Source organism: Pectinophora gossypiella, chromosome Z (assembly GCF_024362695.1).
Source record: "Pectinophora gossypiella chromosome Z, ilPecGoss1.1, whole genome shotgun sequence".
In the NCBI taxonomy this organism is placed as follows: domain Eukaryota; kingdom Metazoa; phylum Arthropoda; class Insecta; order Lepidoptera; family Gelechiidae; genus Pectinophora; species Pectinophora gossypiella.
This window is the reverse complement of record NC_065433.1, coordinates 11,591,413-11,617,570: the sequence shown is the minus strand read 5'-3', so window position 1 is coordinate 11,617,570 and position 26,158 is coordinate 11,591,413. Positions and strand designations below refer to the sequence as shown.

The window sequence follows — 26,158 nt, the reverse complement described above, 5'->3', positions numbered from 1 at the left end:
AACATTATTTGAATCAAAGACAGATTATTTATTTCGATTTTAATTTGTTAATTCTAATAAAAGCAAATAAGTATTTACTTACCATTATTGTATATTTTGTTGGTGGGAAGCACTCTGCTGTGGTTAACATTTTTTAAGTAACACTCTTTTATTAAATTGTCCAACAACTGAAATTTTGGATTGTCAGCTAATTCGATCGTCCGACTTGAATTTTGCATTTCATAGGTAAAATTGATCTCATTTTAATTTGTACGTCGTTGATTGGTTGAGTTGACGCGACAGACGAACATTTCACGTCGGCGCCATCTAAAGCAGACAGATAAAGATATAGCTTGTTATCACGGTGCGTATCTCAAATATCAGTGGGTTTGTAGTGTTACATTTCCGTTGTACAGGCTCCGTGCAAGTTTCAAATTTTCCAATATTTTTCATTTTGACTTCGTTGCTTTTATATTTAAAAAACTAGGTATACATAATGTATTTAAGCAGGTATGTCATATACCTACCTATTATACCTGTATAAACATTAGCAGCTCATTTTTTACTTACATAACTACTACTAAACACTTACTTTGCACTTTCGAAAGTAGGTACGTACCTAAGTCTGATGACAATCATATTAACGTTTCATTTGAATAACCTTGGAGAGATTTGAAGTAGCTTCCAGTATTATACGTAATGATGTCAGCGCTGGTGGCGATGTTAAATAAACATTAGACGCCAAATACGAAACGATAACAAACACTAGAATACTGTTGCCGTTGTACTCGTCAAGTTTGAATTTGAATACTACAGTAGAGTATACACTTATAATAATATATTACCGTCACATCTATGAGGATCAAAATACCTATTATAAAATATGTAAGTCCTTACTACTTACTTATTAGAAACAAAGTGATCCTATAAGGGTTCCGTTTTACTTTTTGAGGTTCAGAACCCTAATAACAGGTTTACTCTTAGCTATTGAGCAAAAAAGACAAACACGCAAAGGAAAACATCAAATTAAGTTATGATTACCTATAAGGTAGGTAAACAAAAAGGGGACAACAGGCGATGTAATAAATAATGTTAATTTCTGTAAGAACTGCAGGTACCTAGTTAGCTACCTTTTCCTAAGGAAGGTGAATGGATGGGCGTGATTTTTCACCTTCTTTCTTGGAATAACACATAAAAAAATATTATTTCATTCTCAAGCATAGGCATTCGACGTAAATAAGAGTATTCATAATTCAAGCAGACGGAGACGTTTGACTCATAGGACTCTCTCTAAAACAGCGCCTTAACTTAAATAACAGGATTTTCCGAACGATTGATTCATCCCAGAGGCAAGAATCTTGGCGAAACAATAAATGAAATCTCTATATATTTTACGTAATCCTCTTGTAACGAAAGTTTTATTAGCCACGAGATTTTATTTAGTCTTCACCGTTTACGTTAAACATTCGTAACAGGTAATTCATTATGGTGAGAAAGGCCACGGCACGGTTAGGTGTTTGGAATAAAGTTATCAAGTGTAAGTGGCTAAGATACGGATAGTAATAATAAAGTATGTATAGTAATAACACCTAATAATAAGTGTGTAGTGTAGAACCTATTCAATTGTAGGTTGGCCACCTCATCACACGGGCCTCCCAGCGTCCATCTGCATTAAAAGATTGAAAATAATATAAGTAAGAACTATTATAGATGTCGTGGGCCGATCGGTAAATTGCCTGGGCAGATCATGATGTGACGGCATTTCATGATATGCCCGCCATATCGTCTAAAGCATAACGTTTGACATATTAGGGCATATCGATTAGGTGCATAATCAGCACCAATATTACGTTGCATAATGGTAAGTATTTGTAAGCCTATACTTATAGTGTTAAATATTTTTTATGAAGAATAAAAAAAAATAATAATAATTAATGGAATATGTAGGTATGTATAGCTTCCGCCCGTGCTATTGCCGTGGCAGCATATTGGGCTGACAAATTATTGTCATCGACACGAAAGAAGAATATGGAATAATGTTATTAAATTATATCGGGTGTATCTTTTTCACTCCACAAAAAAAAAAACCAGAGTAGGAGTATCATTTTCCATTTCCGTAATAGCAAAGTAAATTTTCGATTTTAAGTATTTTGTTCTATGTGATTTTTTCACTTTATTACACTTAAACAGTCATGCTTAGAATATAACATTTGACACGTGAAGACTGGATCGCTGCCGGTTTTGGAGCACCAAAGAAATTTAGTTTTCGTTCCATAGTAAAAAACACATTTGTCATCATATCTCGTTAAATATTAGTTTTTCGGTAAAAGCACAAGTAATTACATGTTGATTGTATTGATTTTTTCTATCGATTGGCATAACAAAATAATGACATTTTGACAAAAAAATCGTAAATTCCTATTTAGGGTTCCGTAGCCAAATAGCAAAAATGGAACCCTTATGGATTCGTCATGTCTGTCTGACCGTCCGTCCATGTGTCCATCCGTATGTCACAGCCACTTTTTTCCGAAACTATAAGAGCTATACTGTTGAAATTTGGTAAGTACTTAGATGTATGCGCAGTAATATTTTCACACAAAAATAGAAAAAAAAAGCTTTTGCGGTTGTCTGTACTTAGAGCTGAAACTCAAAAAAAAATTTTTCATCAATCCCATACGTGTGGGTTATCTTTGGATAGGTCTTCAAATTGATATTGAGGTTTATTTATTTATTTATTTATTTTAGATACACCATCGGTATATACATAAAAATTACATGAATAAAATTCAACGGACAATGACCGTATGTTATACCATTAATACCTATATTTTTTTTCTAAACTTGCGCGAGAGATTCTTCCTAAGTGGTAAATGTGTGTCCTCTCCTTGTAACTTCTAAAAAAAGAGACTAATAAAACTAAAAAAAAATTATGATGTACATTACCATGCCAACTTCCACCGAAAATTGGTTTAAACGAGATTTATTAAGATTTTTTTAATACGTCATATATTGTAGGTAAACCGCAATTTACATTATAGCATCGATCTAAGTTACAACGAACTTTTATGTTAACCCTTCATGGGCGAGACCGACTCGCACTTGGCCGCTTTTTTTTTCAATCCGATCCAGCGAGTAGCGGTTAATGCTATCATTACATTTGCTAATCCATTCTGCCCGATGCCTCAAAGTCACGGGCTCGCGCATCGGGATCAAAAAAAAATCAACGCTATTAGGTACACTGGCGCGACATCGTGGTTACCAAGGTTATGCCCACCAATTTGCTAGTAGACTACACCTATACATGTGATTGATTGGCTAGTATACTTATTAACCGCTTTAAATACGTAAGTAAATACTAGTACCTAGGGTGCCTATTGCACTGGGTCAAAGATAAGTTATAAAATGCTAATCTAGAAATAGAAGCCACTCCAGAAGATGTTCAAAAATCTATCTCATTTTACTTGTCCAATTTTATTTATGAATTAAGTACTTATTGGTGCTAATTCCTGTAAACACCATCTAATTTTATTTTAAGTTATATCTGTCATTTTCTTATCCGCCGAAAAGGAAAGGGACGGGTAATCGACAAGCATAAAATTTATGGAACACACGTCAATTTTAAGCACAAATCTAAAACAACCGTCTAAAAATTCGCCCGGGTTATTCATTTATTTACTCATTCTTCCTAAAATTAAGAGCTGTCAATCATCCGTCCCTTTCCTTTTCGGCGGATAAGAAAATGACAGGTATAACTTAAAGTAAAATTAAGAGATTTCTGCAGGAATCGGGGCCATTATGAGTTAAAATTATGACAGATGACGTTTAACCGCTTTTATTGATGACGGCACAGAACAGAACATTTCCATCGATGTCCATATAAACTAATAAGAAAACTTTCATTTTGACGTTACGTAAAAAGTATCTCATTTGACTAGGTTGAGCTTTTTGGCGGGAACGAGACAGTTGCTTTCTTCATTTAATAATCTAAATAATTAATACGAAGTGGTGTTTTGTGGTTAATGATCGCATTAAGTTAGTCGGAAGAATTCGCGATAGTGTTATTATATCGGAATATTCAATAAACAAAATGTAGGTACCTTACCTATCTATTTTCGCTTTGTGCCAAAAAGCCGCTTTATGACTCGAAAGCTTATGCGGACTATTGAGTTATTTCGTTTGGGGTTCGGAGTAGGAGTCTGCTCCGAGGGTGGGGGCTTAGGTTTCATCATTCATCGTCATCATCTTTCATCATTTCATTAATCATCATCAAGAAAAAAATACTTAAGACATGGCTGTATGGGCATTGTTCTCTTTGCCTTGCTCTTCGGGGAAAACCAAAACAAAAAGAAATGACTGTTGCTCAGGACTGTTGTCAACGCATCATAGATTAGAACAATGATTGGAATTTGGATCTTAAAAAAGAATTTTATAATTTATATTTATTTATCTGTATGTTTTATATGTAATACCAAAAAAAATCTATTCATTTCATAATCTTTTGTATCATGAACATAATTTCTAATTTGTTACATACTTATGAGTATGATTTCTAAATAAATGTAAAAAAAACGTACATCGTTGAACAGCCTAGTTACGCGAGATGTCCGCTAGCGCTAGTGTCTAACGATTGCAAAATGATTGCGAACAACTTAATTTCATTCACTTATTCAATCAATCCCTGCTGCAGGCGTGCGTGCTCGCTCTTTGTCATAATCGGTGATTGATGTTCTACCGTAATTATTATAATTTATTTGTATTTTTTTCTATTTTATCATCAGTTTGGTTTATTATATTTGTGGTTATCGGTAAACTAAAGACGAGCAACGAGACTGGTTTTTAAGAAGAATAATGGAGTATCATCTACCTATCTTCTTTATTATGGTGTGTACAAGAGTTTTCCGTACGTATTTTTATTTTGTTTTCTATGTTCTATCTAATTAATAGGTACTAACTAGGTAGGTACCTATCTATTCTAAATACCTAGTGTAGGTAGTAAAAGTCAAATCTAAGTTTAGAGTTGAAAACCAATTGTGCAGGTTATGCTTTTGTTTTATTTCGCATAACAAACGGCCAGAGAAAAGAATGCTGGTAGCGTAGGACAAAGCATTTTTGAAGCGTTGTTTGTGAGTGACGTTCTTCATTGATCTAGTTAGATAGGCACCTACTATGGGGAACGGATAAAATAAAATGTGAGGCTGACAGCAGACATCACGTAAGCTCACGACGACATTCCATTTGGGGTAGTCAGAGGTAGGTACATCTGTCGCAAGGGAACTAAAGTAATGTCAGCAACTCCTCACCGACACTAGACAACTCGTTTTAGGTACCTAATTACGTTTATTGTAAATGTCTGTCGGTAATTTATAAAGCTTAAAAAGTCTGCATCTAGGTATACCTAATGCAGATTTTTACAGAAGATTTCCTATGCAGAAGGTAATATCTATGTAGGTATTACAGACCTACGTTCTACCTACTTGAGCATAGGTAAACTAAGTGTGTAGGTAGGTAGGTACTTACTTATGTCCACTACTCAGTTCTCAATTGAATGGTCATTCATGATGTAGGTAGGTAGGTAGAATTGCGACGTATAGGTACCTAGGTAGATCTTCGATCATCTAGGTAGGTATTACATTAAATAGTAGCTAATTTATATTATTAAATATTTTTACTTGATGTTAGAATGATTTAGATAGGTAGGTACCTACCTACTTTGACGCCATGCTGATTCGGTGTTCGGTGTGGATTTATATTCTCTGGTGTATCAGGGTGTAGATTCAAAGGTAAAAGACTAAGCCATACAGCCTGGTTTGATTTCCATATTTTCAATGTTTTTGAAAAAGGGGGAAGCCTGCCATTCTCTGCTCTGCAGTCTATTATACCTACCTATGTCTGCCTGTGGTGTCTGTGCGTGAACGCATCGGGCCTGAAGGTTTGCGTAGTGTAATAAGCATTTTACTTCTATACAGATAGGTAACTGACAGTATTACAAATGTAGGTATTCAAAGATGCTTCCAAAGGTAAACTTTGCTTTCAATGCTGCGCGTGCTACCTATCTTCGGGTGTCCCGTAGTTAGTAGGTAATATAATAAATCAGCCGATAATGAAGCGCATTGGATGTTGAAATTGGGTCAGTCAAAGAATAAAATAATTCAGTGTTTGAATACTATTGTCGACGAGGTAAAAAAAAATCAAATTAATAATCGAATTTCGTAATTTTTCATATACATTATTTTCAGAAATCGCAGGTAAGATAATAATCAACAACATGACATAGTTATTTTATCAATTTCGTATCGATATTGTTAGCAATATGAAAGCAAACTTTTTTAGTCCTGTGCAAGGGACTTTAGGTGTCATGTCCGGATATTTTTCAAATACTTTTTTAAATTATTATAATATGTGATTAAATCATACCGATATAGACTGACTTGCTTACGTGATCTTATGATAAAAAAAACTACCGTCTTCATTTTATTTCCTTTTCCTTGTAATGATGATCTAAACTGACACCATGAATTAATTTCTTTCCTGATAATAAAAACCTAATGTACTTCCAGAGGGATTAATCACAAACTACATCATAAAAACTAAAACTCGTTACTTATTTTATATTTAAGTATGTAAGTATATACACATATTTATGACGTACAAATAGGTATGTATGTTAATGAAAAAATACATAACTCTTTATAATAATATTATTTTTCAGATTTTACTTAAAGTAGCGACTTAAACCGGGAGTCCTTCTGGAAGAACTAAAAAGAAACGTATTTTTTTCAAAAATGTCTTCTATTCATCCTTACATAGGTCTCCACTTAATTTGAACCCGATCGGATAACTCTAACACTTTAAAATTTATACTTGAAGTGCTCGGCCTTTACCACTACAAAAATTGGGTCCTTTTCAAGGTACGACCTTCGTTTATTACTTCGAAATCGTAATAATGCTTCGACGTTACGAGGCTATATCTATACGGGAGATGGAATTATAGGTAGACGCACGCATTCGATGAAGGTGGGCGTTAAGCTGAGAATGATCAAATCTGAGCGGCATAGTATTTTGTAGGTACAACTTTCTATACGTACGTCCTACTTTGGGCACAGGCTTCCAGTCAATCGACCGGAGGAATTTAAAAAATAATACCTATAGCGTACCTATATTTACGAGAGCCTTAGCCTTAGGTAGGTATATCGTCGCCTTAATAATGAAAACCACGTAAGTGAAAAATCCCACCCGAATGTGACTTACATTTCTATCGATAAATGAAATACAAACCTAATTTTTGTTGCAGTTTCTTAAACGCATAAGCATAGTTTTCTATCATATATGGTAGATGGACTGTTGCCGCCTAAAAAATGGTACTGTTAAATAGAAGCAAGGTTAAAAAAAAATACCTGCATGTGTTAAGGGCAAAACACAGCCCACCAAAGCTGTCGATCCGCCCACAGAGCACGCTGCGATTTAACGCAGCGGCCTATACATAATAAAAGTAATCTTGTCGGTAATATTATAATATGTATATAAAGTAATAGGTATTTCGGCTACTTGCGTACCGTACATACTCAGTTGCCCAGATACATTCAAGTTTTCCAACTTGCAATGAGAATTGAATCAACTAGCCCATGGACAAAAAGATGGATGGGTTTGATGTGATTGTGCTTTATTTTATGAGTTACCTCTTTATTTTCAAATACCTATTTGAAAAGCGTATAGGTACCTGCTATTATAGTAAGAATAGTTAGGAAAAAACGCAGTAGTAGAGGGGTAAGCAGAGCTTATGGATTTCCATTCGCGTCGGTCTTGATCTTGACACACCTGCCTACGTACTTCTCTTGCTTCCTCTATGTTCAACATGTTAACATAATGTTAACTCATTTCAAAGACTTCTGTTTCCGTTCATGTGGTAGATAATATACCTACCTACCTACTTATTTATATTTTTTTTTATCAATATTTAATTACAAGAATTACTTATTCCTGACAAACGGGTAGTAAAACACGTCGCGTGTCACAATATCACATTGTCATTATCAAAAAGGCATTGTGTCCGTTTTAACATGATGGACATTGGTCCACCCATGTAATAATGGTAAGAGTGGTGCCTTCAAAGTTACTATAACTGCCCTGTGAGTATTTATATTTTCATTACTTCTGTTGCTCTGTTCACCCCTATATGGATTTAAGGCGTGCAACATGCTAATAGCTAGGTTTCAAATTGCACATAAATAAGCATACATATAACCGTAGACCAGATATTGCTGGAAACTGTTTAACTCGCTTCGGGTCGTGTGTGGGTATGAGCAAAATTTTGGTTAAAACATAACAAAAAGCAAGTAAAATCCATGTTGATTGTTTGACTAGTTTAAAAGTAGTATATAGGATTCGTGTTGTATATGATTGCGGTGTTAGGCTTATAATGGTAAATTTTGTATTTTAAAGCATGTCTAACCTCAAAATAAGTAACCTTAAAATTACTCGTGTAGTCTTGATTTGTTTGAATTTTTGGGTGTGGTCATCCATCTCCCCGGGAAGAAAAGGAGAGATGGCCAGCTGCTGTCAATGTATGTGATGGCTAAGAAGTGACGATGTGTGCACTGAATTTGAAGACATGTGCTCTAAATGCAGTCAAGCAAACAAAGACTGATATAGAATAAAAAAACAAAAAGAATAACTATTGGCAAATCTAGAATTAGTAGTAAGTCCCGACGTGTAAACCTTGGAAGAGATGGCTAAATGCGTTATTTTTTAATATTTTTTTGGCATTTCGTGTTAAATATCACAAAGTTAAATAAATATTTTTGCAGTGACGCGTAAGGTTTTTCTTTAATAGGGGCTAAAAAATCTATGGCCAAACCTCCCTGACTTACCCTATACAGATATTTACACTGCGGCAAGGTCGATGACAACGGAGAAGCGGCATGGCGCCGCCGCGGCTTATATTTGTATGTAAACGAAACTGGAAAACGGTGTTTTACAAATCTATGTAGGTATTTGATTTGATTACGCGGCCGTCGCCGCAGCCGCGCCACCCGCCGCTATCGTCGAATGTCGGCCGAACATAAACGCTAGCTAGAGTGTAATGTGTTTGGTGGTCGATGAAAAAAAGTGTAAGTACATTGAATGTTTGAGATTACTTACTGTGAGATGATTGATATGAATTAAATTCATTGAATTATTTTCGTTTCCTATGTAGGTACTATAGGGATACGTACGACACGGCTTCGCCTGTGAATATTTTTTCACTCAAACTAACGTCATTAATAGTCCTAAACATCAAGTTTCCTATTTTTGTTCCTCATGAATTTCTTTCTATACATTTTTCTATTTATAAAATTATTATTTAGATAATTTTCAATATACATAATAATTATAAAAAAAAAACTAGCGACCTCCAAGTATGTCAATGTATAATGCTACAAAATTCAATATCCCTAAGTAAAGCCAGTGGCCCGAGACGTTCATTGTTTGTATTTCATGGATTGAATATTGTTGGAATCACAAGTAACATACTACAGTAATTAAATTATTTATTAAGAACTTAAAAAAGTTCTTATTTCTTATTAATATTAATTTTTAGAAATGACTTTCGTCAACTAGTGGTATAAATGTTATTTACATTTCTTAATAAAGTAGTTAAAAGCAAATATATTTTTAGTCGTTTTAGTTTAAAATGCATTTTCTTATTTTATTCGTACAACGGAATAATTGACCACCTCTACCGCGTGTGTCAATATCTCACAAAATTTATGTGATTTTATAAACAAATAGAGCTCGTCGTAAACCTAAATTTAACCACTTAGATCTATTGAAATCAGTTGCCTCCTATAAAATTCTGCAAGTTTAACGACGAAAGAATATAGCAAATTAAATGCAAGTACTCATACCTACGTATTAATAACCATAAACTTAAAACCAATAAAATAATATTTTTGTAGTAAATTAAAAACACTGCCATGCGTCTATTCGTAATGAGGGCCTTTAATGTTAAAAGTTAATTTATCACGTGTTTATGCGTATCTAGGATATCTTGTTTGTTTTAATCATAATGTATCAAAATTTACATTTCACCCTTTCCGGACCTTTTTCCGGCGTTTTTTGTTTTTACCTTAACACACGTGGCGATGAAGATATGAAAATACCGAAATGTTTTTTTGGATTTTCTTTGCTTATAAAGCGAGTTCTTTCATAAATTTGCGTCCCTTTACAAATCTTAGGCGGATTTGGCACAAAGTTTCCCGTGCGACAGCGAGTAGAGCACTGGCTTTGGTAGGCGGCCGCGTAGCTCGGGCGCTCGAGAACCGACTGACACCCACAAGGGATACACCTACAGCCCTATTCTCGCCGACCTTTCTGAGATCACCAAAATTTCCGGAGTGTACTTCAATAGTTCAGTGGTGTATTTGAGATTCGAAAAATACTAAGTGCAAAGGCAGGTAAATATCGATTTCTATTTAGTTCATAGTTAATAAACTAGTTTTGAAATCGGAGAAAGAAGTTATGATTTTGCCTTCCAAAGTAACTCGACGACAAGGTGGCGTAGCCTAGATAAATTGACTAGATATTGCTTCCAGTCGTTTGAGTTTGTAAAGGAACTTTAATGTGTGTCCCCGGCACAAAATTGGCCTGTTAAACAGTTTCGACACTTTCGTTTTATACGAATTGAATGGTAATGATTCAAGTTTAGTCCTAATTAATGCTATAATTTGCATGGTTCTATAACGCCTAACTACGCAAGTGATTTGTTTTCTTTAGATTCGTTATTGATTTATAGCCCAGTCATATTAGGTAAAAAAAGGGGTCAACCTCGGAATGAGAGATAATAAGCTATAAATTGGTATGGACCTTTGTTTTGTCGTTTTAAATGTTGTCTCAAAAGTCACAAATGATACCCTGTCCGCGTCTTAAGATATTGAAGGTCAAAGGTCATAAAAATTGGTTTTTTGTGAATATCTCGCTTCCTATTGCTTAAATGATATTTTTACCTATAATAAAAGTTGTAGAGTATAAAATTCTCTACAATTTTTGTTTCATGTTTTTTTTGATACGATCAACCGTTTTTGAGGTAGAGCGCGAAGAGTGCGCAGCGCACAGTTATAAATGGTCCAATGCAAGGTCAAGCGTGAGTTACGCTTATCAGTACGTGATATAAAGTCTATTATTTATTAAATTATTATAATTATTAAACAATGGCCATTATTTATATTTTTGTTGATATTTTATTAAAATCAGTTACTTAATTATTTATATTTAACTATTCAACTATAATATATTATTAATTCTGGAATATATATTTTCAGTTAAAAAGGCAATAAGGGGATATATTTTATGTATATCTTTATTTATCATTAAATATGCCATACTATACATTTGTTGAAATGTCAGTTTAAATATCATAAGAATTTTTATTGGTTTTAATTATAATAAAATTGTGAATAGAAGCTAGTTATCTTCATCTTCTTCGTCGTCTTCTTCTTGTTGTCGCTCGAAAACGTTCAAATCATTGTCATCATCCTCATTATCGGTCATATTCATCTCCAAACCCTCCAGAATTTCAGGATCGTATGCGTTTTCTTCATCGGGATTACTTGGATATTGTGCAGCGTTCAGGCAAGCTTGTCCATTGCACTGGCCACAAGCTAAAGAACATAGTAGCCCTGATTTTCGACATCCACAGCGGGAACCACAACCATTTTTGCAAAATTACGAGCAAATCAATATCTTCTCCTATGATGACGGCAGTCTTTTGATGTTCTGATAATGCAATAGCTGTCTCGATGATGAGAAGGTCAATAGAGAAGGTCATAGGGTAGGGACAAGTATATCCAGGTATATAAGCTTTGAAAAATTTACACGTTTTGAAGAAAACGTATGTAATGACGTTTTAACTGAAAATATATATTCCAGAATTAATAATATATTATAGTTGAATAGTTAAATATAAATAATTAAGTTACTGATTTTAATAAAATATCAACAAAAATATAAATAATGGCCATTGTTTAATAATTATAATAATTTAATAAATAATAGACTTTATATCACGTACTGATAAGCGTAACTCACGCTTGACCTTGCATTGGACCATTTATAACTGTGCGCTGCGCACTCTTCGCGCTCTACCTCAAAAACGGTTGATCGTATCAAAAAAAACATGAAACAAAAATTGTAGAGAATTTTATACTCTACAACTTTTATTATAGGTAAAAATATCATTTAAGCAATAGGAAGCGAGATATTCACAAAAAACCAATTTTTATGACCTTTGACCTTCAATATCTTAAGACGCGGACACGGTATCATTTGTGACTTTTGAGATAACATTTAAAACGACAAAACAAAGGTCCATACCAATTTATAGCTTATTATCTCTCATTCCGAGGTGAAACCCCTAAAATGACTGGGCTATTAGCAGTAGGTAACCTTATAAGTGATAATACTGTGCAAGTACTACAGCGATGTAGTAAGTACCTAAGTTACATGAGATGAGTGCATTTATAAAATTCTTGATAATATTCTTGTTGACCAATTTTAAAGCGGTTTTTCACAGATGTTCTTCCAGTGCAGATTACTTAAGCAGTAAATGTTGAACCGATCTTTTAGACATTAGGTCTCTGGATACCGACGTTATTTCATACGGAAAGTCAAAATTTACAATGTCAGTGACATCGTAATGAAAACTTTGATTTTCCCCCTCAGAATTTGTTATTATGACGCTAACACCTTATCTACTTGTACGTACTTGCACAGGGTGTATGTGAAATCGTAACAAATACTGAAGGGGATGATTCAGCTCATTAGTCTGAGTTAATATCAAGCGGAATTTTCCATCGGCAAAGTATAAAATTGAAAACAATGTAAAAAGAACACAAAGATATCACGAATTTTAAGACGGAATATACGACTTGGTATTAATTCATGGTCAGAATTATCCCTCAAAGTTTTCGTTACGATGTCACTAATAAGAAGCTGTATAATAGAAAGCTTTTACTGCGTTATTTAAAAAATAAGAAAGTATTAATATGATAAATACATACCCGTTAAGAATTATGATAATATATTACCTATATACTATGTTGTATGTTATATACTATGTTCGAGGGTAAAATGTGTAGGTATGTGAAAGTTGTACAAAGAATCATCAGCTGTGTAATGTTGCAACGTTAAAATATAATGATAAATTACTATCATGTAAAAACCCACACGACCAACCACCAAGAAAAACGTGAGAATAAAATAATTATGAGATTAAACGAACTTACCTGTAAGTGAAGTTCTATCTCAATTATACGAAAGCTCCTTGTTCGAGAGGTTTTTAACAGTGTAGTCTACGTCTTATGCTCCAGCATCGTCACAATTTTCAAAGCTCATATCCAAAGCTAAAAAAAAAAAGTTAGTTTCCCGCTTCCTGAACGCAGCTGTCAACTAATGTCATTATGTTTAAAGCATGTTTCATGGACAACTCCATCACCTGTGGAAGCTTTAGGGCGGGATATTAAAATTGAAGGGAGGGAGTCCTCTCGAACAAGGAGCTTTCGTATAATTGAGATAGAACTTCACTTACAGGTAAGTTCGTTTAATCTCATAATTATACTCGCTCCTTGTTCGAGAGGTTTTTAACAGTGTAGATGTTCAAAGTTTAGTTGGGAATGAAACATTTAAATTGAAACGAGTACCAATAATATGATTATTCATTAATGAATAAAGTACATACATTGTTATCACAAAAGCTAATTAAGCTGCCCATGACTTTAATCCCAATAAAGGCAGTCAGAGGCACAGCCGTCTCCTGATAAACTCAGCGCGGCGTTCCACCAAACGTTTTGATATTATCATGTAAAAAACAATAAGAATAATAACTGTTCGCTAAACAAGTTTCACCAGTTCTCAAGAATGGAATCGATATTATGTATGTTATATATGGTTATACTATACTGTACTAGAATAGATACATAGTTTAAAAGTATATTAAATACCTATTTCACATTACTATCAATTTCACAACAAAAGAACTACACAAGAACAAATTTCTGATGGAGCTCAACATCAAGATTGGCTATAAGAGCCTCACAGGGACCTCACCATAGAGCACATTTCCGAAGCTCTTGAACAACAACGATAGTTATAGTCGAAAGGACTGTGAGACTTCATCATATAGTATAACACTCATTTTTCATTGGCACACCAAGGGCTACAATAATTATCAAAGTTACACATTATTTGTTTACATACATAAAAGAAGAAGAAATACATAAAGAAGAACGGGTAATGACGAGGGCACCCAGACACAAGATTGATTATAACATCCTGTGCTAAGTTGGCAATTGTTGTCGACATTGAGTAGTTAAATGAATCCTAAGACAACATGTCAAATTGATTAGAGAAAATACAAATATAAGTGCAAGTAAGAATTTCGATACATTTATTCAAATGACCTTTTTCATTAAAATATTCAGAACCACTGAACTAAACTTTCCTCTTTATTATAAGATATTGTTAAATGAGGCTGAAAGTATAAAGAGGGGAAATGCATTTACATTATGTACTTGTGTGATAATTATCTTCGGAATAATTAAGATTTTGTTTTTATTAAAATAGATTACCTGAGCCCACGTTATTGTGTATTACCTAATATCGACCATATGGGCTTGGTAATAACATTTAGTATATTTTTTTATGTGGTAATAATAAATATAACTTGTTGTGGATTTTTTTCCTATTCCTCTATGCAACCTTTCACCCACCAATCAGATGATAGAACAACGTACACACAACACATTAACACACGTAACATTGTTTACGCAGCTATCTCTTTAGTGTAATAATTATTGAATTTGTTTTTAGGACAGTAATAGTAACGTCCTATCATATACTGGAAAAAATAAATAAATGAATAAAACATATTTTACCCTTAGGTATGCAGTTACATAAAATAAATAAATGAATAAAACATATTTTACCCTTAGGTATGCAGTTACATATAAGGATAACATTAATTTATTGATTATCGGTCGTGTAGGTATATTATCATCGTTCGTAAAAATCATCCTTTCCTTTAACCTAACTTAACATGATCCTGTTGTTTGCACAGGGATTCACTTCTCGTACCCATCCTGAAGATTTAATATGTCAGGTTATTTAGTGAAGGGACCTGCCTGATTTACGTTACAACACTAACCGAAAAATAGGATAAACATATATTTATCATGAAAATATTATTGTTACTTCTCCACTGCAGTTTGGTTCCGATTGATTAAGTGGAGGGACATTATTGTTGTAATTTTTATATTAATTGTAAACTGTGTTTTGGGCTGATCAGCAACAACATAATAAATCTACAACAACATAATTTAGAGAAAACGCTAATGGTGATGTAAGTTATATGTTAATAATGAACTATTTTTCCTTCCTTTTCACCTATGAGTTAATAATAAAAAGGGCAACTATTCTATCTAACCGAACTAGGTATCAATATTTTACAATTTCGAATGTAATACTTGAAGGAAATTTTCATTGAAGTTATAATATTATCAGGTAGGTACCTCAATTTATACTGAGATTAGTATTGTTATTCCTGATTAACAAAGACAGGATTTGAATCCCATGTCTTAATGATAATGCTAAAACTTTTAGTGATAGACATTCGGAATTAATTTTACCAAAATTTTGAAAAAGTAAATATCATAAAGGTAGGTATATTTGCTTGTGCAAATTTTCCCATTATAACTTTATAGGGAATTCTTCCTCCTCATGAGGTACTATTCTTAAACGGCCTTGCTGCCTGGGCCACTGTTGATACTAATGGCTGTGAGACTGCTAATACATCTGGTTGTAGCTCTGCTACTACTGCTGGCTGTAGGGCTGCTGGTACTGCTGGTTATGGCACTGCTGATCATGACTGGATGCATCACTGCTTTTATTGCTGGCTGTGGGGCGGCCTGCTGATACTGTTCCTTGTGGGCTTTCTGTTCATGCTATTGGCTGTGGGGCTGCCTGCTGATACTGTTGTCTCTGTTCCACAGATCCTGTTGCTATCTCGTTTACTCACTCTTCGGGCAATGTTATTCATTATTATTTATGTGCTATTTGAATTTTATGATGTTGGTTGACAGAATTTAATAGCAGTATTCTCTAACCATGTCTTGTGTACAGTTATCTCTTTTGAAAGTAATCTCTGACATTACATACTATTAATACTTTGATTTCTAGCACAGTTGAGGTTGATTAATAGAACAGAGGCTTTTAGGTTTTGAATTGTCGGTTATTTCTTCAGAATTTGTACTCTCATTATTTTATAATAATCAATTTGACATAATAGTCTATTGTTTCTCAGCATTAGTCTAATCTTGAGTTTCAACATGGGTAGGTAAGCCCCGACAATTCAATGGTTTATCTTCGATTCCTCAAGTGACAAACCAAACATGGAAATAAAAGTATAAAAAATAGTTGGTCTATGTTCTAGCTATCTACTAGCGTTTAGCAAAAGGCGATACTTGTAGTGGTAGCTTTATGTTATTTGAGTTGATACCATAAAGTCCATTGTCTATCCTCTAAGTGATAGCTCTAAGTATGGAAATGAGAAATAGGTATATAGCGCTTGCCAATGCCGACCATAATCGTGGTAGCTCTTATGTTAATAGGGTTCATACCATCAAGTCCATTGTCTATCCTCTAAGTGATAGCTCTAAGTATGGAAATGAGAAATAGGTATGTTAGCGCTTGTCAATGGCGACTTTCTTAGTGGTAGCTCTTACATTCATTGTGTTGATACCTTCAAGTCCATTGTCTATCCTCTAAGTGATAGCTCTAGGCATGGAAATGATAAATAGGTATATTAGCGCTTGGCAATGGCGACGTTCCTGGTGGTAGATCTTTTGTTAATTAGGTTGATACCATCAAGTCCATTGTCTATCCTCTAAGTGATAGCTCTAAGTATGGAAATGAGAAATAGGTATGTTAGCGCTTGTCAGTGGCGACCTTCCTAGTGGTAGCTCTTATGTTCATTACATTGATACCTTCAAGTATATTGTCTATCCTCTAAGTGATAGCTCTAGGTATGGAAATGACAAATAGGTATATTAGCGCTTATCAATGGCGACCTTTCTAATGGTAGCTCTTATGTGCATTGTGCCTTTAAGTCCATTGTCTATCCTCTAAGTGATAGCTCTAGGTATGGAAATGTAAAATAGGTATATTAGCGCTTAGCAATGGCAAACTTCCTAGTGATAGCTCTTATGTACATTAAGTTGGTACCATCAAGTCCACTGTCCGTCCGCTAAATGATAGCTCTAGGTATTAAAATAAGGCATAGGTATATTTGCGCTTTGCAACAGTCTTAGTGGTTGATTTTTATGTTAATAGGGTTGATACATCAATTCCATTGTCTATCCTCTATTGTGATAGCTCTAAAAGGAAACAAATAGTCTGTCTATTCTCTAGTCAGACAGTTCACTACTAGTGCTTAACTAGGTGACTCTCCAAGTGGTGTTCTCTTGTTGGTTAGGTTGGTACCAATAATCATCACCCATACGTTGGAAGCTTGAATTATAATAAGATTAGAGTAATTTGGAAGAAATTGCTTACTATAATAAGGCTATCTTTGCCTGTACTCTCTTAACACTCTTTCTGTTTTTATTGTTAGGGTACATTATCATCATCTTATATTGTAAGTATCATTCGGAGAAGATAACATTATTAACACCACTTAACAGAGACTGTGAGAAGGGATTATGTACTGTTATAATATATATAATATCATTTTTAAGTATGGTTATCTTGTAGTAAACCAATTATAATTCTCTAAATGTTTTAAGTGTTATCTTGAATAAGTTATGTATCTTGTCTACCAATGGTGTAGATGACCTCTGTGATATCGAGTACTACTGTGTCATGGGTACTTCTTGATGAACAGGGTAAACATGAAGTGCTTGTCATGTAATTATCTGAACTTGTCAAATTATTTCCGAGTTAATTATTTACTTTTCTATGCCATTCTGCGGTTATATTTCACTGGTTCTCTTTGTTTTATAATAAAACTGCTCATTTCATTCGCTGATAGTAAGTTATCAACCGCAACATAAGCCAAGAACACGAATTACAAAAAGAAACAAAAAAAAATATATTTTTTTTTATTTTTTTTTATTTTTTATTTTTTGACAGATGAAAATAAAAACGCGGCAATCAGGGACTGAAGACAAGGCTTAGGCCTATTTTGATCGTGATTTTCGAATATTAAATTACTAAAGTCAAGACTGTATAGTCCTCAGATCTTTGCCTGCCTTATATAAGGCGAATTTAAACAACATCAACATTGGAATAAAGTATAACTTTTAAATCACTGTTATAACACGAACACGATACAATTTTAATATTATTATTATTTCTGTTAATAAAACTAGTTACTTTTATTAGTAATAAATACCAACTTAAGTTACTTCTTCGAATGTTAGGATTATAAAATTATAACCTCAAAAAAAGTAATTTTTTTCGACAATAAAAGGAATTAAATTGAATTGATCATAATTATATATCTTCTCTTGTTTTAGTAAATGGATAATGTTAAGACTTACCAGTTTAATCCACATTTTGTTTTATCAAAAAGAACTTACGCTCGTTGTCATCCACATTTTTTCTTTGGTACTGTTTCTAGCTTTTTTAGAGAAAAAAGCACTTGATTATGTAAGTAACAGATTTTTCGCACTATATCAATCATGTTTTTGTATTAAATATTGGTTTTCAATTAGTTTATTTACGGAGGCGAAGTGACGCGCCGGTGCACAAAAACCGTAATGACATTAGTTGACAGCTGCGTTCAGGAAGCGGGAAACTAACTTTTTTTTTTTAGCTTTGGATATGAGCTTTGAAAATTGTGACGATGCTGGAGCATAAGACGTAGACTACACTGTTAAAAACCTCTCGAACAAGGAGCGAGTATAATATAAAATTTAGAGGACTTCAAAGACACATGATGCCAACATTATTAAATCTTGTACTCGACCGTAATTTTTTAACGTTAACTTAAATACAGAAACAAATATAACATCAATTGTTATGCTCTTGCATTAAGTATGGTTCGTAGGTTTCTCAGGGCATTCGACGTTTTCTTCGTAGAGGGCGAATCCTAGCACGCGTAATGATCCCTCTTACATTGCCATATTTGCCTAAAGTTCTCGTTCCACTTTTTATAAGTGCAGTAATAATCAAAGATGATGACTGTCATTCGTATTCCTCATCAATAGCAATCCATAAATAATATCTAGCTGCATTTCAGACCCTTGAAGTAGCCCTTGTTTTGATAAACTTTGATTCATTGAGGATATAGTTAATTTTGATAATACTTTCATCGACATTTTGCGCTTCTGTGTGACCAATATTTCGCAATATACGTTATTGTCTTGAATGTACCCCTAGAGCAAGCTTAATTTAATATATTCCTAACGGCAATGAATACAAATATTGAGAATTAGCCGTGGAAAGACTGGTTTTTGTTCAGCTGTCATTGATCGATCGTGTTCTCCTTTGTCTCAAATTTTCAGCTTCTACTTGTATTATCCAACTGAACTAAATTTAGCGTCTTGCTTCAAAAATTTGAAGAAAAGCACAATATCAGAATTCAGAAGCTAAATTGTAGAAATCGCATGAAAAGACTGTCATGAGGTGGTGATATTTTTATTTTTTCACTAAATTTCAAATATCCCTGAAAACTTCTTTTTTAACGAAGATCAAGTTTGGTTTTTCTGGTTAGTTACGATAAGTAATGAATCAAATGAAAGAAGGTGATCACAAATGATCTTTTCCTCTTTCTTATGTACTTTAGTGAAGTTTGCCGAGAAATATTTTATTTCTTCATATTTTTCTGGTATCTGCTGCTAAAATGGTGTGATGCTATCCAACACGACCACTGATGATTATCTTAATTCAAATACGGTACATATTCATTAAAAAAGATGTACTTTTATGTAAGCAATTTAAATTATGTACTCTCATACTTTTGCTATTATAACACATATGCCGTGGTCGTGCTAGGTGGAAACTTCCTGGCACGACCACTATAGATTTTAGGTTAATGAAAAATGATGTAGATTTAATTGTACTTTAACGTACTTAACTCCATTCTATTGTAAATTTTAAGCAATATTTAACCCGTTATAAAGCGATTTTGGTTTTATGGAACATCTAGGACAATGTTATCGACGCCATTATTATTTCTACGTAGGTAAAACTGAATAAAATTACATTTTGTGGCTGTACATACGTATGACGATTTATTTTTAAATAAATCCATTTTTAAATTTGCAGCTGCCATTGAACCTGCAATTTGAAAAAAAAGCAAACAAAACATTTGGCTAGAAGCGGGGCCAACGTACCATCCACAATAAAAAAACAATTAAACGGAATTATCGTACTTTTTAAAATTTAAATAAAGGTTACGGCAAGATGGATCATCATCCTATCTGAAAAATTTCCAGTGTCAAAAGATATCTGTATACCTCAGTTTCGGAAAGATAAACATAAGTGAAATGAAATTTCCAGAACTATTTATGGCGCAAGCGAGTGTGGCGGCCGACGATGCGAAGCAAAGTGATGGATTCTAATTGCTTTTGACCACGTGCGGCTATGACTTTTTTCGGTTTTTGTATTCACATCTGTTTCATCTCGTTATATTTTCTGAAAATAAGACTTACGTTGGCCGTGTTAAAAGACGTTGCCCGGTTCAAAAATGTCGCTTCTGGTGTCCTTGGTGAAACTTTTGGATTCCTCTTCATCCTTAACAAAAATTTGCTATAGTGTGTTTTAATTATTAACTGCCAATTTTGGTTATGACTGGTCAGGCAAAAGTCTAATAATACCTCAAATGAGTACAATAATTGGTTGTCTGAGAAATTGTACTTCTCGTATTTAGGCCCTTAATTCCTAGTTAGCTACAACTGTTTCTAAACAATATTCATCTACCCGTTTTTTATCTAATGTATAAGAAATTGATCACCATAATATCATTAATTATATTTTAGCCTATATCGTCCCTAATAATAATAATTAAATGAATTGAAACCTTTTTCCAATGAAGAAAATGCGACGACGGAATTACGAAACATAATTATGACACAGCTTGAGTTTGACATTAGTTGTCTGTCACACGATATTTTACCAATATATAAAATATTATTAAAATATTTTTTTATTTCAAATTGTTTTGTGAATATATAAAAGAAACTACATAATGTCGGCGTCTTTAGATTCATCTTTGGATCCTATGGAAGAGATCCGGTTTCGGAAGAAACATTCTAGAACGTGGATGGAATTGCAGAAAGACACACATTTCACTTTCGATGAACTGGAACGTAGGTACCATTGTTATAATACACTTCTCATCAAAAAAATCGAAACACTTCCGTTTTCATTGTTTCTGTCCGAATTTAACACAAAAAAGAATTCATACGATGAAAAAAAATACATAAATGTATAGCTGGCAGTTTGGCCATTACAGTAATAAGCGAAAATTCTAAATTCAAAATTAGAATTTCATTTGTTTATCTTATAAACGAAATGAATCACTGTTTTGAGACAAATGTGTGTTTAGGGTTGGAGTACATTTAGCGTTTAAAAACTAAAAATTGGCGCCTATCCTTAAACTTTTTGTTTTTTATTTCAATACTGTGACTTTGGGACGTCTGAAAAAAGGTTTTTTTTCTAAAACGTTTGGATACTTCGCCCACAGAAGCCGCCCAAGTTGTGGCATTGCTGGATTCTGGCCTTAGTCAGCGTGTTGTGGCTGCAAGACTGCATCTAAGCCTGTCATCTGTTCATAGAGTCTATAAACGTTATCGGGAGACTGGTTTGTTCACGCGCCGTTCAGGATCTGGCAGGAATCGGGTCACTTCTGAGCGAGATGATCGATTTATTGTAACAACTTCTTTAAGAAATCGACGCCTTAACGCTTTTCAACTGCAGCAGCGGCTTCGTGTTGTACGAAGGGTGGCTGTAAGTGACTCTACAATTAGAAGAAGGTTGAAGGATCGTGGACTGGTACCGCATAAGCCAGCAAATGGGCCGAAATTAACTGCAGACCATCGAAGAGCGCGCCTTAACTTGAGCACCTAAATTGGTCATACCTACAGTGGAGCAAAGTTCTCTTTTCTGATGAGTGTAAAATTATGCTGTATGGTAACGACGGAAGGAACAAGGTCTACAGAAGAGACGGAGAACGCTATGCACAATGCTGCATTGAAGAAAAGGTCAGCTATGGTGGCGGTTCGTGGACGGTTTGGGGAGGAATCAGCGCCGACGGTAAGACAAAGCTTGCTTTCGTGTCTGGGCCACGTCTGCCTGCACTAAACTGTCATCGGTACGTCGAAGAGTGTCTCGAGCCTCATGTGATGCCCTATGCACATTTTATTGGCAACGGCTTCATATTCATGCACGACAATGCTAGGGCTCACACCGCGGACGTCGTACGAGATTATCTTAACGAAGTCGATATCTCTATTATGGAATGGCCAGCAAGAAGCCCGGACATGAATCCCATTGAACATCTGTGGGATGAATTAAAGAGACGAATTCGAGCAAGAGATCCTGCCCCAGAAACACTTAGCCAGCTGCAAGATGCAATCCAAGAGGAATGGGACAATATACCACAGCATGTGATCGTGACTCTCATCCGATCGATGAAGAACCGTATGGAAGCAGTAATTAGAGCTCGGGGAGGGAATACAAGTTATTAAATAAACGTTTTTTAGCTTTTTTTTTCATTTACGTGTGTTGTTTTATCCATTTCCTTTATACTCCATACGGAATAAAAATGACTCATTTAACAAAATACGAAACCTATGAAAAATTCATTTAAATTTAGAACATTAACATTAAGATTTGATAAGCTCATATTACTCACTATTAAACGACATTTAACATTTATTCCTAAATGTACACATTTTTCTGATAATCCTGACAAAACGTAAACTTGCAAGGTGTTTCGATTTTTTTGATGAGAAGTGTAGTAGCTTTATACATTCGTCGTGGGATTATATGGTTTCCAGATTGCACAGTTTCAAATTTGTTTTGATTTTTTTTGGAGAGGTTTCTACTTTTTTGATACTTCCCAAAGTTAAGTCTGATGAAGTATAAATTGGTATTAACTTTTAGATCTGTATTTATTCTGTTCAACAAAACAAAAAACTACTTCTGACGTCCTTACTTCAGCTACAATCAAGCTGCAATGAAACCTCCAGTCAGCGTGATATTTTCCAAAGTTAAGTCTGATGAACTAAAAATTGATATTAACTTTTAGATCTGTATTTATTCTGTTCAACAAAACAAAAAAAAATACTTCTGACGTCCTTACTTCAGCTCAATCAAGCTGCAATGAAACCTCCAGTCAGCGGGATATTTTCCAAAGTTAAGTCTGATGAACTAAAAATTGATATTAACTCTTAGATCTGTATTTATTCTGTTCAACAAAACAAAAAAAATACTTCTGACGTCCTTACTTCAGCTACAATCAAGCTGCAATGAAACCTCCAGTCAGCGGACTTTTTCTCCCAATGACATTCTTTTGTAATAGGTGCCTCCAATATATCTGTCAAAGTGACAGCTATGACGTCATCAACAGAAAAACAGACAAGCGATTGATCAATGAGTGCTCCGTACTGTGATTGTTTTTGTAATTTATAATCTAGACACGCGGTCGCGTGTCAAGCCAAGTTCAAGGAACAGAACTGGCGAGCCGCACCGTGTGTAATATTACACGAACCATTTGGAGCCACTTTTGACCCCCCCATAAATCAAAAACTATTTCACATAAACGTATCAAATTTGGCTTATATATTGAGACTAACGAGATACATCACATCACCAGCCCATTAACGTCCCCACTGCTGGGGCACGGGCCTTCCCTATGGATGGATAGGGAGATCGGGCCTTAAACCACCACGCAGGCCCACTGCGGATTGGTGGTTATTAACGACTGCTAATGCAGCCGGGACCAACGGCTTTACGTGCCTTCCGAAGCACGGAGGAGCTCGAGATGAAAACTTTTTTTTTTGTGGTCACCCATCCTATGACCGACCTTTGCGAAAGTTGCTTAACTTCAACAATCGCAGACCGAGCACGTTTACCGCTGCGCCACCGAGCTCCTCCCTACGAGATACATATGTGTTCTAAATTTCATAAGCTTATCTCAAACGGTTATTTAGATATTAATGTCCAAAAATCCTCATTTTTATCATTGACTGACTGACCTATAGATCAAAATTCTAACCCAGTTCCAGATGACCTAGAGAGTTAAAATTTGGCATGCAGATAGGTAGTTAGATGAATACAAAGGAAAAAATATAAAACTTGACAATTTTTAAATATTTAGATTCTATTATGAACGCTTAACTAAAATACCTAATGAAGAATGTTACTAAGTATGCCAAATCGCTTGAAATGATGTCTCAGTAAAGTCTGTACGTATACAAATACACTGGTTTTTGTTGTAGTCAATAATACTTAGAAATTTTGATTTTATAGGCACTCAAAGTTTCGAAAAATACCGAGTCCCGCTAACAGTCACGTGACCGCTTGTGACGTCACAACGCGCCGCGCGGGCCGCGGCCCGCATAGTAGGTATTAAGTCGGCAGCAGTTATAGTAGTAGCTTGCGCAGTATTTTGTTGTTTTCGTCCTAATAATAGTAAATATTATTCGATTAATAAAATGGATAAAGGATTCGAAAAAGGGCAATCGGATAATCTACCTGAATTACCTATATGGATGAATGGTTGCGCATTATTTGTCAATAAATAGTGATTTTGTTGCCGCCGAAACGCGAGGAATAAAAATGCAATTGTGAGTGAACTTTCCGTGCTACTACTTATGCTTAATAGTTTATTCTAAATTGTTTTACAAAACAAAATAGACACAGACAAGCGCCATCTAGCGCAAACCTATTGTAACAATTTAGTGGCTAGCTGGCTGCGTCCATATATTTTATGATAGGAAATTGTAAAGTAGTAACCAAAAGAACCAACAGATGGCGCTGTTAACCAACGCCAAATAAATAGAGATACAAAATGGAGTAACGACGAAGGACGCATTTTATTTTCCCGCTCCCTAATAATTAGTATATTGAACAAAGTCATACCAAATCTATAATCTATTTCTTCAGTAGGTACCCAACTTATTTCATAATGGAAGAATGTAACTCAAATAGTAGAAGTTAACCTACCATCAATTTTTTACGTTAAAGGCAACAAATATGCACCTATTATAATTTTTTTGCTATTGGTATGTATGTATATATAGGTAGGTACCGCTCTTCTTAGTAAATTTAAGAGCCCTCGCAAACCACAGACTTTCTATCGGCCGATAGTTTGGTCGGGCTTATAATCAGTATGAAGATGTATGCAAGTCTGCATACTACAACGATTTGGTATCGGCCGATAAATAAGTTTGATGGGATACTCAACTGCGTTCAAACTGAACTATCAGCAAACTATCGGCCGACTGCTATATCAGTATGGAGCTTCTTGCAAGCGCGCACACCGACCGATTGTTTAGTCGGCCGATGGTTCACTTCGCTCCGAGTTTTGGAGCCGGAAGGTCGTGCATTCTTTTTATTATGGCACTTTCTAGTAATTTTGAATGCATCGTGTAAAATTTTCCATTTAATAATCTATCACTGTAGATGGGATGCACCCAATACTCTCGGACTCTCTTCTTGATTTTTCTCCTCCGTTGTATGAGAGCAATTATAATATTTCTGGACAATATTTTACTACGAGTAACTTTCATTATGCGACAGCTCTCTTCAACGGTAGCTTAAAAACTGAATATCGTCGGCCGACTGTTGCCTAGCTTAGGCATATCCGTTTTAGTAGGTAGGTAAGTATCTAGGTATACCTACTTACTTATTTACAATTGAGAGTAGGTACTTATACTCGGTTTACATATTATTAACTGGGATTAATTATTATTTTTATATTTAGCGCACATCAAATCAATAGTGTAAAATCATTATCTACTCATAAATAATGATAAAATAATACCTAAAAAAAGTAATGATATCCAATCAAAAACATAAATGTAAAATGACAGCCAAGTTCAATACAATGATAAATGCTTTGGTTGTTGACTTCAACGACAAAAGAAGTGAGATCTAAATGGGTGCCAAGTTCAATGGTCAGTCCTGAATTTATTTATAAGTA

At 34.5% G+C, this 26,158-nt stretch overlaps 3 protein-coding genes across 10 annotated transcripts in view; 2 read left to right on the top strand and 1 right to left on the bottom strand.

Annotated features, from left to right (window-relative positions):
* The window catches only part of LOC126379805 (calcitonin gene-related peptide type 1 receptor-like), a 54,224-nt gene extending 35,315 nt beyond the window's left edge, over window positions 1-18,909 (bottom strand). For 3 of the 8 annotated variants that reach the window (XR_007568382.1, XM_050028714.1, XM_050028715.1), the window contains exons 1-3: window positions 18,546-18,909; window positions 13,239-13,456; window positions 83-306 (exon numbers count right to left, since the gene is read on the bottom strand). Coding sequence is in view for 7 of the 8 variants with exons in the window: in XM_050028714.1 (XP_049884671.1) it covers window positions 83-218 (136 nt within the window). In the remaining variant the exon portion in view is untranslated. Of the gene's footprint in view, window positions 1-82; window positions 307-598; window positions 683-10,084; window positions 10,134-13,238; window positions 13,457-18,545 lie in introns of those variants that run through there. The other 5 variants (XM_050028710.1, XM_050028709.1, XM_050028711.1 and 2 more) reach the window with 5 other exon arrangements.
* LOC126379820 (SCY1-like protein 2) overlaps window positions 4,815-26,158 on the top strand; it is a 271,967-nt gene continuing 250,623 nt past the window's right edge. Inside the window, exon 1 of the mRNA XM_050028743.1 lies at window positions 4,815-4,879. Coding sequence (XP_049884700.1) covers window positions 4,828-4,879 — 52 coding nt within the window. The 5' untranslated portion in view covers window positions 4,815-4,827. The remainder of the gene's footprint in view (window positions 4,880-26,158) is intronic.
* The window catches only part of LOC126379816 (calaxin-like), a 28,373-nt gene continuing 23,411 nt past the window's right edge, over window positions 21,197-26,158 (top strand). The window contains exon 1 of the mRNA XM_050028737.1: window positions 21,197-21,317. Coding sequence (XP_049884694.1) covers window positions 21,197-21,317 — 121 coding nt within the window. The remainder of the gene's footprint in view (window positions 21,318-26,158) is intronic.